This window comes from Rhinopithecus bieti, unplaced genomic scaffold (assembly GCF_001698545.2).
Source record: "Rhinopithecus bieti isolate Rb0 unplaced genomic scaffold, ASM169854v2 scaffold_2435, whole genome shotgun sequence".
Lineage (NCBI taxonomy): Eukaryota > Metazoa > Chordata > Mammalia > Primates > Cercopithecidae > Rhinopithecus > Rhinopithecus bieti.
In genome coordinates this window covers 618,367-633,054 of record NW_016803909.1, presented here as the reverse complement: position 1 = coordinate 633,054, position 14,688 = coordinate 618,367, and the positions used below count along the sequence as shown (strand labels likewise).

Below are 14,688 nucleotides of genomic sequence, written 5' to 3'. Positions count from 1 at the left end.
TGCTCATGTTTTTTTCTTCCTCTCAGGTGGTTAAAAGAAGTAGTAGTATATATTTATATCATAGATGTCTTATAAAAGATGACTTAGAAAGATAATCAGAGCACTGACTTTTAATTTCCCATTGTTTTGACTGACAATATGGTAAATCTTGAATAATTCATTCTGCATTGTCTATAGGAATGGAACTAAGTAAGGGCATTCAGTATTTGGGAAAAGTATATAATCTAAAAGTTGCTTTGGAATAAATCTTTGTATTTATGTTACATGTAATCATATATAGAATTCTAAGGACTCACTCATTTTTAAACCATTCAGTGAAGCCCTGACTTCCAAGGAGCTTCAAAACCTGCTTAGCTTTCCAGTTCTGCCTCAGGTCCTTGGTTCTCCAGTACTGAGATAGTCTGCTCTTTTATTAAACTTTAATTAACATGTAATAAAATGCATAGCTCCATAGACTCCTTTAATGAGTTTTGAAAATTGTACACACCCCTGTTAACCATCACTACAAACAAATTATAGAACATTTCCACTACCTCAGAAAGTTTCCCAGTGACTTTTTTGAGTCAGTCACCATGCACTGTTCCCTTCCACACAATTATAACAGCTTTTTGCTGTTCATCACCATAGATCAGTTTTGTTTAAAAAAATTTTTTTGGCATAAATAAAATCATACAATGTGCAAATTGTGCTAACTCAAAGAAACCTACATGTTTTGTTAACTTTGGAACCATAATATAATTAATTTTAATGAAATTGGAGTTGATTTTTCAGTTTAATCGATGACAATAATAGAAAAATTGGCCTTAACTCGAACCTTAATATCCAGTAAGTATTGATGGATGATGAATGGATGTATTTCACACCAGTAAAATTAAGCAACCTGAATATTTTAAGCTACCAGTGCAGAAAATTAGTAAGATTTAAAACTATATAGATGTGATAATATAAATTTCAATAGATGGTAGAAAATGGCACACAATTTTGTTACATATGATGCTTAGCTACAAATAAAGAATTAGAATATTTTTGTCTCTTTAGTTCTCCATTTAAGCACTGTACCTCCTTATGTAAGTAGCACAGATTTTGGCTGCTTACATCAAAGTATAATCTAGTTACTTAAGATGGCAAACAATGTTTCTGTTCTTAAAACTGAATTAGATACAGCTAAAAGAAACTCTGGGTTTTTTTGTAAACTTCTCTTGGATAATATATAGTTATTCATAATCTTATGTGTTATGACTTTATGTATTATACCATTGCTTGTTATATCTCATTTAGAAAAATTAAATGAGCTTTGGCCACTTCCATTATTATTTATTTCACAATATTGTTAAGGTACAGAATTTGAATCTCTCTCGGTCTTCTTTTTGGACATTCTAATTCTTAAAAGTTTGATTGGATTAGACATTCTGCTACTGTCTCTAAAAAACTGTTCTCTAATTAATATATATGATTATTTTTTTCTCTCATACCTAAAAGGATTACAGTGTTCTATCTGGCATTTTGGGCAAATATTCATGTATATGGCTAGAAGACCATTTTGAAAGCTAAAATCAAAGATAAGGGTTGTTCCTTCAATAATTTTAGAGTGGTGCCATACCAGGATGTGTTATGTATATCTTAAATTCATTTCAGAATTCTTGCTTTGCTGTAAATACATAATTCAGAAAGTTTACCTTTTTTATGCTTTTATGATTTAAACATTTATGAACACTGTTTGAAAGGAATTTTCTAAATGGCAGTTTTATTTGTTGTATTCCTTTTCCCCATCTGGGGTAATATGCTTTCTATGATAAATTTAAAGATTTAGATGATGTTGAGACATCAGTCACTAAAACAAAACAAACTTTATATCTGATTATCAAAATAATGTTCATTTTAGAAAACATGGATTACAAGGAAAAGCATATGAAAAATATACATAATCCTCCAAAACCAGTGATAATTTATTGACAACTTCAGATGCTTTTACTGCCAGTTTTTTATGCTTGTGTACATTTAAAATATAAAAACTTAATTACAGTTAGTTTTGAATTAAAAATCATTTTTTCTCTTAGAATTTGAAAGAGGCAAGGAACCTGCCACTTTAAAATAGCAGCAAAATCCCTCCTTTCCTGGTAACTGACTTGTGAATGAAGTCAAGATTTTTCAAGCTGATGTAAATTTAGAATACTTTCCAGGAGATGCAAATCAGTGTATAGAGGAAAAGATTAAAGATTCATAGTGCAAATCAACATATTAAAGACCCTTAGAAAACCTGTTAAAAAAACAAAACTGTTGGTCTGGCATGGTGGCTCACACCTGTAACCATCATTTTAGGAGGCCAAGGCGGACGAATCACGAGGTCGGGAGATCGAGACCATCCTGGCTAACGTGGTGAAACCCTGTGTTACTGATATCCTGTGATATTGATATCCTGTGCCGTTAAGGTTCCAGAGAGAACCAATATGAAAATTAAACAGGATTAATCTTACACCAGTTTACATTGTAGAAATCTAAATTATTGGATTGGTCTTTGCCTCTGCGATTCTTGGAGGCAAATTAAAGGCTTGGAGTTTGCTTCTTCAGGTGTTAGGTGTAGAGCGAAGAAGAGAGGAAGAGATAAGAGAAAATGTAGGGGTTATAAGAATAGAGATTTGTAAAAATAGTGCTAAATTAAAAAACAAAAATCACCAAAATCTTAGATCATCAACCAGTCATACTTTTTAATTGCTGATGTTTCTTCCAAGGTTTGAGAAAATTTTACTTTAGAATAGTTTAATGTAGAGAGAATTAATAAGAAAATGAACTGTATGAAGGGGAAAAAGTAAATGGTTTTTCATGCTTTTGTAGCTCTCCCTCATGTGAATTAGCTTAAATGAACTCATAAAATATTTCCTGAGTGTATCTCTGAAATCAGGAATCGAGATTTCTTCAAGTACTTCACCAAAAAAAACCTCAATGAAACGACTCGTAGACAATCTACTTCTAGCTTATGGTTAGAAGTAGAATTTGTCAGAAAAATATTTTTCTGATACTTTCAGATAACAGGAGAGGTAAAAGGAAAGTCCTTTTAAATCCTTTTTTTTTTTTTAATGTACTAAATCTATGAGAAAGGACTATCAGTTTTTTAAGTATTAAGTAGCCTACTTGGTTCCCAGCCCTTTTTTCCTCCTCCAGTGTTCTTGTTGTAACTGTCCATGCTACCTGCATTGTTGTAAGTATGATGCTATATGATAGAGCTTTACATACAGCTATAGACTAGCATAGCTGAATAGTTGAGTATTCTTGAAGAGTTAAATTTTTTTTTTTTTTTTTAATTTGCTCTGTTGCTTAGGCTGGAGTGCAGTGGTGAGAACATGACTCACTGCAGCCTTGACTTCCCTGCCTCAGCCTCCTATGTAGCTGGGATCATAGGCACATGCCACCACATCCGGCTAATTTTTTTATTTTTTTATAGAGACAGGGTCGTAACCCAGGGAATTTCTGAACATAAAGTTGCCCAGGCTGGTCTCAAATTCCTGGGCTCAAGTGATTCTCCCCACATTGACCTCCCAAAAGGCTGGGATTACAGGCATGAACCACCACACCCAGCGCTTAAAGAGTTTTTCTTAAGTTCTGGGGACCAGTTTGAGGGCACTGTGTCAATGCACTGTTTCTTAACATCAGACTCATCTATAACAGCTTGAAAAATATGTATCAAATTTGATACAATATGTTGGCTTCCACAAACATCTGATATAATTTATTCTGGTGTCTGGGCAAGTTCACTCCTTGGCCTTTCTCTCATTGGCCTTTGATAATCACTTATTTGATAATTACTGTGCTAGACTGTATACGTTTGGTAACCCAGCCTGACAGTCATTATTTTCTTGATAAATGGTTAAGAGAGAAGCCAGAAATCTGAATCATTATTCTTAAGCAAATTACTTTTACTGCCAGAAGTAACACTTTAGTGAAAAAAGGGATATAAAAGAATATAAACATGGTAGGCAGCTTTATGTATACTCCCACAAATGTTTCTTATTATTTTCTAATCCAGTACTATGAGTTTCTCATCCTGAAATTAAGCTTACAGACCCAATTTCTTTCAACCAGTTCCCAAAACTTATTTGTCATTTTTGTTGCTATTGGACTCTGGTCTATCTAGGCTGTAGTATGTAGACTGCTAATGTTGGGGACTGATCTCTTTTTATTAACAAAACTTTATTATTTGAATTGAGCTCCTTATACTTCTGTTCTGTGACTATCAACCAAAAATAAAATAGTATGTCGCACAGGCCTATCCTTTTCCTAAATTCTGCCCATTATGGAGAATTTTTCATCTCATCAAAAAAGTAGGCCCTTCTTTATACAATCAAGAATTTTTTCCTGTCATCAATGTACAATAGGATATTAATATTTTACAAATTTTTCACTTGTAATCTGCTGATTGTAGCATAATTCCAATTAGATTTTTTTTTAAGAGATAGGGTCTCACTGTGTTGCCCATGCTTGATTGCTATGGTGCCATCCTAGCTTACTGCAGTCTGGAACTGCTGGGCTCCAGCAATCCTCCCACCTCAGCCTCCTGGCAAATTAATTTTTTTTTTCCTGGAATAATTTACGTTAATTTTTTTGAGACAGAGTCTTGCTCTGTTGCCCAGGCTGGAATGCAGCGGTGTGATCTTGGCTTACTGCAGCCTTTGCTTCCTGGGCTCAAGCAATTCTTGTGCCTCAGCCTCCTGAGTAACTGGGACTACAGAAGCCTGCCACCATGCCCAGCTAATTTTTTTAAATTTTTGGTAGAGATGGGGTTTCACCATGTTGGCCAGGCTGATCTTGAACTCTTGACCTTAGGTGATCCGCCCACCTCGGCCTCCCAAAGTGCTGGAATTACAATTGTGAGCCACTGCACCCGGCCTACATTAATTTTTAAAAAAGAACATCTCAGGAAAAATGTGAAGCTAACTTAAACATGACATTATATAGCATACTCATTAGCAAAACACTATACTTTTCTTAACATAAAAAATGTATTGGTAGTTTATGTTAAGAATTTTAAAATCAGGAAAACAATATTAGAATAAAAGAGAAGATAGTCGACTGGGCTAAATTTTAGTGGTTTAAATGAAAACTATTGAGCTTGATTTGTTGCTTTTAAGTCTTTTCATATGATTACAATAATGTAAAATTGCTTTGAATTACCTACAAATTGAACATCTAATCTTAAAAAGATAGAACTTTAATAACCTCCTTTAATAATATTTGAAAATAGATGCTCTATAGTTTGTTTTTTTTGCTCTATAGTTTTTACTTACCTTGAAGTACATTGCCGTTGTTGCCCAAATAGACAAAAACGTAGGTAATTAGCAGAAAAAAACTGAGTTTCAAAATGGCATCAATTTCTATGTAAACTAGTTTAAATGATATTACGAATTCAGGAACCATAAAAATATTACTGATAGCTAACATTCGTGCTTAATCAGTAAAATAATTTAACTTTAATAAAGGGGATTTTGGCACTTGATTCTATGCATCATTTCAGAAATTATTAAAATTTTCTAGTGATATGGTAGTATTTTAACTGAAGAGGTTTTTTTGTGAGTAACTAACTTGCTTTTTACCAATAAGCAGCTACTTTTTTTTTTTTTTTTTTAAGGCAAGCTTTTCTTCTACCAGTATTTATTAAGCCCATACTATATGACAGGTCCTCTTTCAAGCGATAGAGATGTTGCAATGAACAAAACCAAAATCCTCAAGAAACTTAAATCTAGAGGAAAGGAGTACTTTTTTCTTAACGTTTTATAAGCTGGTAGTACACTTTAATGTACAGCTTTTCTTTCAAACTAACAAAGGAAACTTTTTGAACGAAATGTTTCCTGGGAAAAAACCAGTTTTTAAATCTGGAAATAATTGACACACTTTAATGCTAAACAGTATTAAGGAAACCCAGAGATAAAACTTGACATTTCTGTAACTTTATAGGCTATACGGGAAGCATTTTCTCAATGTTCAAAAGCAGTTTTTGTAAATCACTTGAAAACAACATTTTTATTGTTTCACTCATTAAATGGTTTCTAATGCTTTAGATTAACATTTAACTGAAAAGACTATACTTTCAAGCATAGTTTCTAAGGTGTGTTACTAGAGGAGTTTCTCTGAACATGTGAGCACTGGAATACGGGAAGAGTGTGTGCAGTGTTCTCTTAGTGTGAAACTGCACCCGGCCTACACTAATTTTTAAAATTTTAATTTTAATTTCCCTCTTAAGCTTTGGTGTTGCTTTGCTGCAACTGCCATTTGCCTTGAGTGATCATTCTTCTCTTCCTCCAGGAGAGTAAGAGAACACAGTTTCCCTTAAGAAAAGAAAAGAAAGAGAAAAAATATATAAAATTTTATTTAAAAGCTTTCATTTTAAGTTAAAATATAAGCAGCATAATTAAATTGTTTTGAGGGCATTTTATTTAAACCTGATGCCACCATGATTTTAACAATTCAATACAAAGTTTTTTTTGTTGTTTCCTTCTGTATAATTTACTAACATTTGTTTTAGTTAGATTTTTATTTCTAACATTCTTAGCTTTATAGAGATAAATCACTATGCTGCTCTATGGGTTTTTTAAAATTCATTTTGTTTATATTGAGATATAACCAAAGCCTGGCTTTATGGTTTCTTAATAATGCAATTAATTTTTACCAAGTTTTATTTAAAAATTAATAAATTATTTCATGAGTACAAAACATATATGATGTATTATTCAACAGATTAAGAGTAAAGATTAATTTCTGCCTTACTTTTACACCACAGCTCCTCACTTTGTAGCTGTGTAACTTTGGGTAAGTCACTTAAACAGTTTCTTCATTTATAAAATAGGCGTAGCACCTACTTCATGGGGTTGTTGTGAGGATTACATGAATGATACGTCAGATGCTTACAAAAACACCTGGCTTATGGAAAATACTATGTATAGTTTAGTTATTATTTAGTCTTTTTTCTCAGTAAAGTTCAGCTGTAATGTATTTGTTCAACTAATGTAAGGCTTGTTAGAGTCAATTATGCTTAATTCAGGTGCCATTTGTATTGACATAACATATCCCTCTTGATCTGAATTTAGCATGAAGTTGATTCCATGTCAGTGTTATTTTCTTCTTTGATTTTATGTAATTAGTATTGTTATGTGCCATGAAAGAACTGTATTTAAAACTTAAGACTTTTAAAACATTGTTTAAATTTAAATTCTCCAATACTACAATATTGGTAGAAAAAATCCGGTTACTTTTTTTTTTTAAAGCTGTTTCCCTCTTAAGCTTGCATAGAAGTTTTATATACTCATATATGGTAACAGAGTTTTAGGGAAAAAAAATAGGCTGAAATACTGGTTAAGTTTTCTAATATGCAAGATGTGAGGGCTGAGTTTGGGAAGGAATTCCTAAACACAGAACATCGTAATAATTTTCCTGGCTTCTTTAGAATGGAAAATTGTGAAATATCGATAAAAGAAATTAAAATTAAAACTAATGTTTTACTTTTCTGACATTCATGTATTTGTTAGCATCATAATGTTTTTATGATTCTAATCTTTTGAAATCTTGATTTTGACCTTTGGTAAAATTAATTCCAAGCTATAAAATTTGTAAGAATTCTTATAGAACAGCTATACAGTCTTTATCCTTTGCTGAGTTCTTTAAATTTCTTTCCACACAATATTCTAGAGTGCATGCTGAATATAATCTCTGTCATTGAGGCAGAAGTTCTTATGATCCCTTATGGCAGATGTAAAAAACTGAAATATTTATGTTTGTCAAGATGCACAGATATGAGTTAGTTATCTGCTGTATTAAACACTTAATGAGTATAAGTGCATCAAAGTGAAGTTTGTAAGCAAATGTTTCACTTTTCATTTAGAAAATTTCTGAATGGAGTGCATGAGGAAGAAAACAATGTCATTTTTTAAAGTTGCACATCCCCTCAGTTTAAGGACAAAAAGTTAATTGTTTCAGCTTCAGAAGATACTATATATTTAGCCTATGTTGAGAGCCTACTAGTGTATCACCAGGAATATACTAGAATCTTGGCATAATACAAACCTCTGTTGATCTCAATTTAGTTTAAAGTAGGTCCGTTTGGACCTCATACAAAGAGGGTGATATAAATGAAATTGCAGAAGGACTAGCCTTTTTCAGCCATAGTAGCCTGGATCCCAAAAATACTTTGTATGACTATCTCCATTTTATAAATGAGGAAACTAGTCTCAAAGTCTAGAATAAGAATCAACAAATTACTTTGTAATCTTGGACAAGTCACTGCTTTGCCTCTGGATCTAAATTTTCTCATTTGATTGTTCAGTTATAGTTCTGTTTCATTTAACTTTTCTGCAAGAAGCCTGATAAGTAGCAACAGCTGACTTTTTGACTCTGTCCTTTCTTCATTATATTTTGCTGACTTCTGAAAACAATCTTTTTGTTGTTGTTATTTCTAGGTAACTTACAGACCATGATGAATTCATAGACATTGTATTTTGCTTTCGAAATTCCTGTTGAGAATTTGTATATACCTGAACAGTTAAATGGTTATTTCTTCCTGTAATTTTCAATTTCATAAATATTTTTGAGGGTTACCATAAACTTAACACGAAAGGCAGTGAAAATAATGCAGTGATATGCAACACTAAGCCTGTGTCTCAAACTTTTTTTTTATTGTAAATTTGATAAAGTAATTTAACCTCTCTGGGCTTTAATTTTCTCATCTGTGAGATAGTTAAATTACATAAAGAATCATCCATAATTCTTTTTTTTTTTTTTGAGACGGCATTTTGCTCTTGTTGCCCAGGCTGGAGTGCAATGGTGTGATCCAGCTCACCACAACCTCCGCCTCCCAGATTCAAGCAATTCTCCTGCCTCAGCCTCCCGAGTAGCTGGGATTACAGGCAGGCACCACCACGCCCAGCTAGTTTTGTGTTTTTAGTAGAGATGGGGTTTCTCCATGTTGGTCAGGCTGGTCTTGAACTCCCGACCTCAGGTGATCTGCCCACCTCAGCCTCCCAAAGTGCTGGGATTTTGGTGTGAGCCACCATGCCCAGCCTATAATTCTTAAAAGGAGATGTACGAAGCCAGAGATACAGTTTTTAGAGCTTGATGGTTGTTTAATGGAAAGGGCCAGTAACAGGCAGGTAAAGTTTCTTCCTAGCAGATTTAAGTGGTGGTTTTGCCAAAACAAAAGAATACAATTGATTTTAAAAAAATATATTGACATTATTTGATGTCAGTAAATAAGATTTTAATACTGTAATAAAGTAAAACAGCTTGGGAGAACAGTTTCCTGACAAAGAGAACTTTAAGAAAAGGGTAGAGAGTTTATTTCTAATATGTAATCAAACAGAGGAGCAAAATTTGAAGAAAAGATGCCTCTTACGTTTTTGGGAAGGAAGCTGGAGGATTTATTAGACCCTATAAGAGTCTATAGTGGGATACTTGGATTGGCTTTCTGTGTTAAGGTGTATTTTTTCTGCTTGGAACTTAAATAAGTAGGAAAAATTTAATGGCATTTGAGTTACTTGATTTATTGGCACAGCTCTATCTTTATCTGCACTTCCAAATGTTTCATCATCTCACTGTTTCTATGCATGTTAACATTTTAAAATGTGTTTTGGTAGTTTTCTAATTCATTGACACTACATGCTATATTGGCTTGTGCCCATCATTTTTCTAAAAAAACAGATTTGTATTTTGATTTTTTTTCATTGAGCTTACAAAAACCCAGATTTTTTTTTATTTTAAAGCATATGCTTTAGGGTATTATTGAAATTAATAATTATTTTTTATATTCATCTAGTTCTTCTCTACATAATTTTTTTTTCTTTTACAGATATTGATGATGCTCAAATACTTCCCCGCTCAACTAGAGTCAGACATTTTTCACAAAGTGAAGAAACTGGAAATGAAGTTTTTGGTGCTTTGAATGAGGAGCAGCCATTGCCTCGAAGTAGCAGCACTTCTGACATCTTGGAACCATTCACTGTTGAACGAGCCAAAGGTGCAGTTCCTGTCATTGACAGTTCATCCCGTCATGCACCAAGCTTGCAGAGTTCCACAGAGGCTTCTTCAATAACTAGATCCACTGAAAGCCACATCACTGATACTCATAGTAGAGAGTCTTCTCTGGAAGTTGGTGATAGCATATATGACCATCTTTGTCATTTAATAGGTCCAATAGAACTTGCAGATTCAGCTTTTGAACAAATCCAGTACATTGACCTTGAAGGAGATGATGATCTTCTTTCCACCCTGAAAGAATATTTTAAGGAAAACCAGGAAAATCATAGTAAAAATGAGATAGGTAAAGACCCAGCCTCTCAGGAAGTGACTATTGCAGTAAATAGGGGTGAAAGGTTATCCTTAGATAAATTAGAATGCACAGATCAGGAAATTGAATCAGAAAATATCACCTCTTTTGTTGGGACTCCTGAAAACCTACAGTTTCAGAAAGAACCAAACGCAACTGTCTTCATGAGTAATATCGCACCTAACCAGTCAGGCAGTTTTATTAGAACACAAATTTCTGAAAAATCTAAGCAACCAAACAGTGATAAACAGCCATCAGAGCCTAGTTCAGATAGCCTTTGTGATAAAGAAAAAAGGAAACATCTGTGCAGACAAGCAGCTACAGAATTAGATGCTTGTGTTGATGTAACACTAGTTGAAAAGCTTAAGAGTGTGCAAATTAATGAAAAAATCACTGTCCCACATGTTATGTGTGCCAAGAAAGCAACACTAAAAGCACCTGTTAACCGCAGAATGCCTCATGTTACAAGTACTAGCAAACTTTCTCCAACTAAAAGGAGCTTGTCTGAAACAGTAACTCATAGAGCCAAAATCATGAAAATTGCTACTAAAAAACGAAATAGTGTTCATGTTACTTTTAGGCCATCCACTGAGTCAGTTCAGTTTTATAATCCTCTGGAAAACAAAGAGGCTGCATGGAAGATGAGACTGCGGAAGCTTGGTGGCTTTAGTAGTGGTAGCAGCAATAGCAGCACCAGCAACACCCATACCAGCTCAAATAGTGCTACAGAGCTAGTAAAACCTGGTGTGTACAGACCTCTAGATACACTTGGTACTGCATCAGTAAGTAGTAAAACAGTGAAGGAATCCACAGAGATTCCCACCACCATATTACAAAAAGAAGGAATTGCAAGTAGTCAGTTAGGTAGTCGTAGTACTCTTAGGTCATCAAGTCATGAGGCAGGACTACAGCAGGGCTCCCTGGGTGGCGTTTATAAAACTGTTGTACATGCTCTTTCGAAGCCGAAGGCAAATGTTTCCCCACAGAGGCAGAACAGAATGCCACCAGAGGCTCCACTGAGGGATCTGTACAGTCATGTAATGGGCTATTTTGGAAGGAAAGCTGCAGGTGAGCACTAACAGTGTGCAGAGCGCAAAAGGAGAAAGACAGCACCAGTTTGGCTTAATGCAACTGAAGCAAGCTATAAGCAATCAAAAAGCTTTGGGATGGTCACTGCTTTCTCTCTGTTTGGTTATGCATGCGCCTTTTCCCAGCTGTATTTTTCCCAGCATAGAATGTTTATTTAAATTACTAATTTCCCTTATAAGGCATTTAGTTAAACCTCTTTGCTGCTGAACAACATAGGAAAGTGGATATATAGGAAAATTTCAATGACCTATCAAAGACTACCTAAATCAAGTATTTTTCTGAGTGTGTACCACGAGTGTGGAAATTAAGTTTACCAAGGAGTTATTATGCTTTCTTCCCCACCCCACTATAGTTTAAAAGGGCACCAGATACTTCTAATTGAATTCATTTATTTTTACTGCTGATCTATTTGGTTTTGTATTTTTTCTTGATAGAAATTATTTTGACAACTAACGTAATAGAAATCAAGGTCCTACAGCCAGTCAGTAATGAGGAAATTATTTCTTAAATCTCAAAGTGAATTTAATCACTTTTCATTTAAGCCATTTCCAAACATGCTGTAGGCTTTTAGTTTTGCATTCATTTATATAGAATGCAAGTTGTGTCCTTGAAACACTTTCATTACTTTCTTTTTTTCTGGGATTTTAAATGTGCATAAAGGTTTCACAATAGCCAATCATGATTTAAATATGGAACCTCTATGGACAGATAACAGAAAGCAAGATTATGGTAACGTTTTCTCTATCTTGAGTCAAAGTTAAAATAACTTTACGTATATAGACTATTAACTTTCAGCAGTAAGGTTGGTTTTGATTTTATTTGTTTTAACATGGTTTTGTTAGCATGATTAACAACGCTGTATAATGCATCTTGCATTGAGCCATTAATGCCACCTGAGGGCAGTATTTGACAGCTTAGCAAAGCCTGGCCAGTAATATAAAGATAATGGTATTTCACAGTGAGCTTCTGACCAGTGTATTTTCTTAATCTGAAATACTTTGTAGTTTATTAGGAATATAAACAGTGCTCACTTTCCTTTCATTGCAGAGAAATCAACTTTTCAATAGCATAGTACTGACATAGATACCATGTTATTTTCTATAAGTTAGTTTCCCAAGTCTAAAACTTTCTTGTTAATATAAGTGGTAAAAATACTAATAATATAGAGATAAAAAAATCAAAATAACTATTTTGGATTTTTTTGTAAGAAAACCTTTGTGAAAGTCAACTTTTATTCTTAAAGCACTAAAATTAGATTTTATAGTGGATAGAAACAGCAGTATATCAAAACCATAGCATTTGTATTTATAAATACTCAAATGCATTTGTATCCCACTGAGTTTTGCATAGATTCAAAGGATATATTCCCTGAAAACATTCTTTGGGGGAAATGGGGAATTATAAATTGTTAAGGCTCTAAATAGAAACATTGAGTCAGGAAAAAAGATAAATATACCAGTTTCTTTATAGGCAATATTAACCTAACTTCAGCTAGTGCTTATCTATAAGCTTTCTTGCTGTTTAAAGTTATACTGAAGATTGACTAACATCTGCTTAGTTAAATAAAGTAAATATCAATTTACTAATTCTTAAATCTAAAAGAAGGGAAATTATTCATAAATGCATGTTTGGCAAATAATTGGCAAAGATACTTTGTTTTGGGTTGTTGTTTGTTTCAAAGTTAGAAAATGCAGTTAAGTTTTTCCTCACTATATATAGTTATTTATTTATTTTTAGTCAATAAAGAGGACATGAGCCAAAAACTGCCTCCTCTTAATAGTGATATTGGCAGCAGCAGTGCTAATGTTCCTGATCTGATGGATGAGTTTATAGCAGAAAGACTTCGAAGTGGTAATGCCTCGGTAAGTTTTATTTTATATATTTGGTTTTATAGAGGAGGGTAGAAAACTAACAGATATGTACCTTTTACATATATGCCAATTTATATATGGGAATTCTTATTCAAAATAACCTTTCCTCAAAATATAACCCTTTTATGAATTAAGATTTTGAATTACATTTTATAATATTTTTTATCTAAAGACATAAAATAAACAGCCTCATAATTTTCACCAGGGTGAAAGATCAGACAAGTACCTGTGCACAAGTACACAGGTATAAGCAGCTACCTTCCTAGTCTCCCCTTTTTTTGTCTTTGCTCATAGGTTACCCTGGTGCCAGCTGCCAGCCCTCAATGGGAAAGATAGCAATGGAGGTCTTCTGTCCCAGCTCCCATAGTTACATAAATAAATAAATAAATACATACATACATACATACATACATAAATAAAATTTAATATATAATTTAAAATAAAATACATATATAATTTTATTTTGTTTCAAGATCTGTTTGTGAACAAGCTCCCATTAGTTTTGCCAGCATAAATATTGCTTAACCATTTTAGATAACTTTGGAAGAGACTTAAAAGTTATCTTTATCTTGAATGTTAGGATTATGGCAACATGAAAGCAGAGGCTCTTTTATCTCTAATAATGCATAATTGTTAGGAAAGAGTAAATACATGTGGAATTGCTTTCCTTTTGAGATGGAATCTCGCTTGTCTCCCAGGGTGGAGTGCAGTGCTCACTGCAGCCTCTGTCTCCTGGGTTCCAGCAATTCTCCTGCCTCAGCCCCCTGAGTAGCTAGGATTGCAGGTGCACACCACCATGCCTGGCTAATTTTTCTATTTTTAGTAGAGACAGGGTTTCACCATGTTGGCCAGGCTGGTCTCGAACTCCTCACCGCAGGTGATCTGCCCACCTCAGCCTCCCAAAGTGCTGGGATTACTGGAGTGAGCCACTGCACCGGACCTGGAATTGCTTTTTTTAAATTGTCATATTTCTTTGAGTTTGACCTCTCTGTAACTCCATTATATAGCCCCTCCTTTTTTTTCTTTTTAGGCTTACTTTTTCTCCCTTGAGTGGATAAAAATCATTGAATGACATATTTGCTGTCATTCTTTCCACTCTCTCACTGTCTTTTTTGTTTGCTGCTTTTTTTCCACTTAAATTCTCTTTCTGCTGTTTTAATTTATATTCACTGCATGGATCCTACTGAGGCTTAAGAGTCGTAGACCCAGCATCATATGATATTTGGGTCTTTAGGCAGGCCAACAATAGGTCAGACTCTAGCTCCATTCAGTTACATAGATTATTTGGTGAGTGTGTTCTCCACTCCTACTTCAGCCTCTAAATCTCAGCATGTATTATGATGTTTTGGAAATTAAAAGTTTCAGATGCTTGAAGAGAATAAAAACTTTTTTTTTTTTTTTTTTTTTTTTTTTTTTTTTTTTTTT

At 33.8% G+C, this 14,688-nt stretch overlaps 1 protein-coding gene across 1 annotated transcript in view; it reads left to right on the top strand.

The window, feature by feature from the left end:
* Nucleotides 1-14,688, top strand: part of RALGAPA1 (Ral GTPase activating protein catalytic subunit alpha 1) — a 301,694-nt gene that overhangs the window by 129,469 nt on the left and 157,537 nt on the right. Inside the window, exons 19-20 of the mRNA XM_017858547.1 lie at nucleotides 9,827-9,994; nucleotides 13,130-13,254. Coding sequence (XP_017714036.1) covers nucleotides 9,827-9,994; nucleotides 13,130-13,254 — 293 coding nt within the window. The remainder of the gene's footprint in view (nucleotides 1-9,826; nucleotides 9,995-13,129; nucleotides 13,255-14,688) is intronic.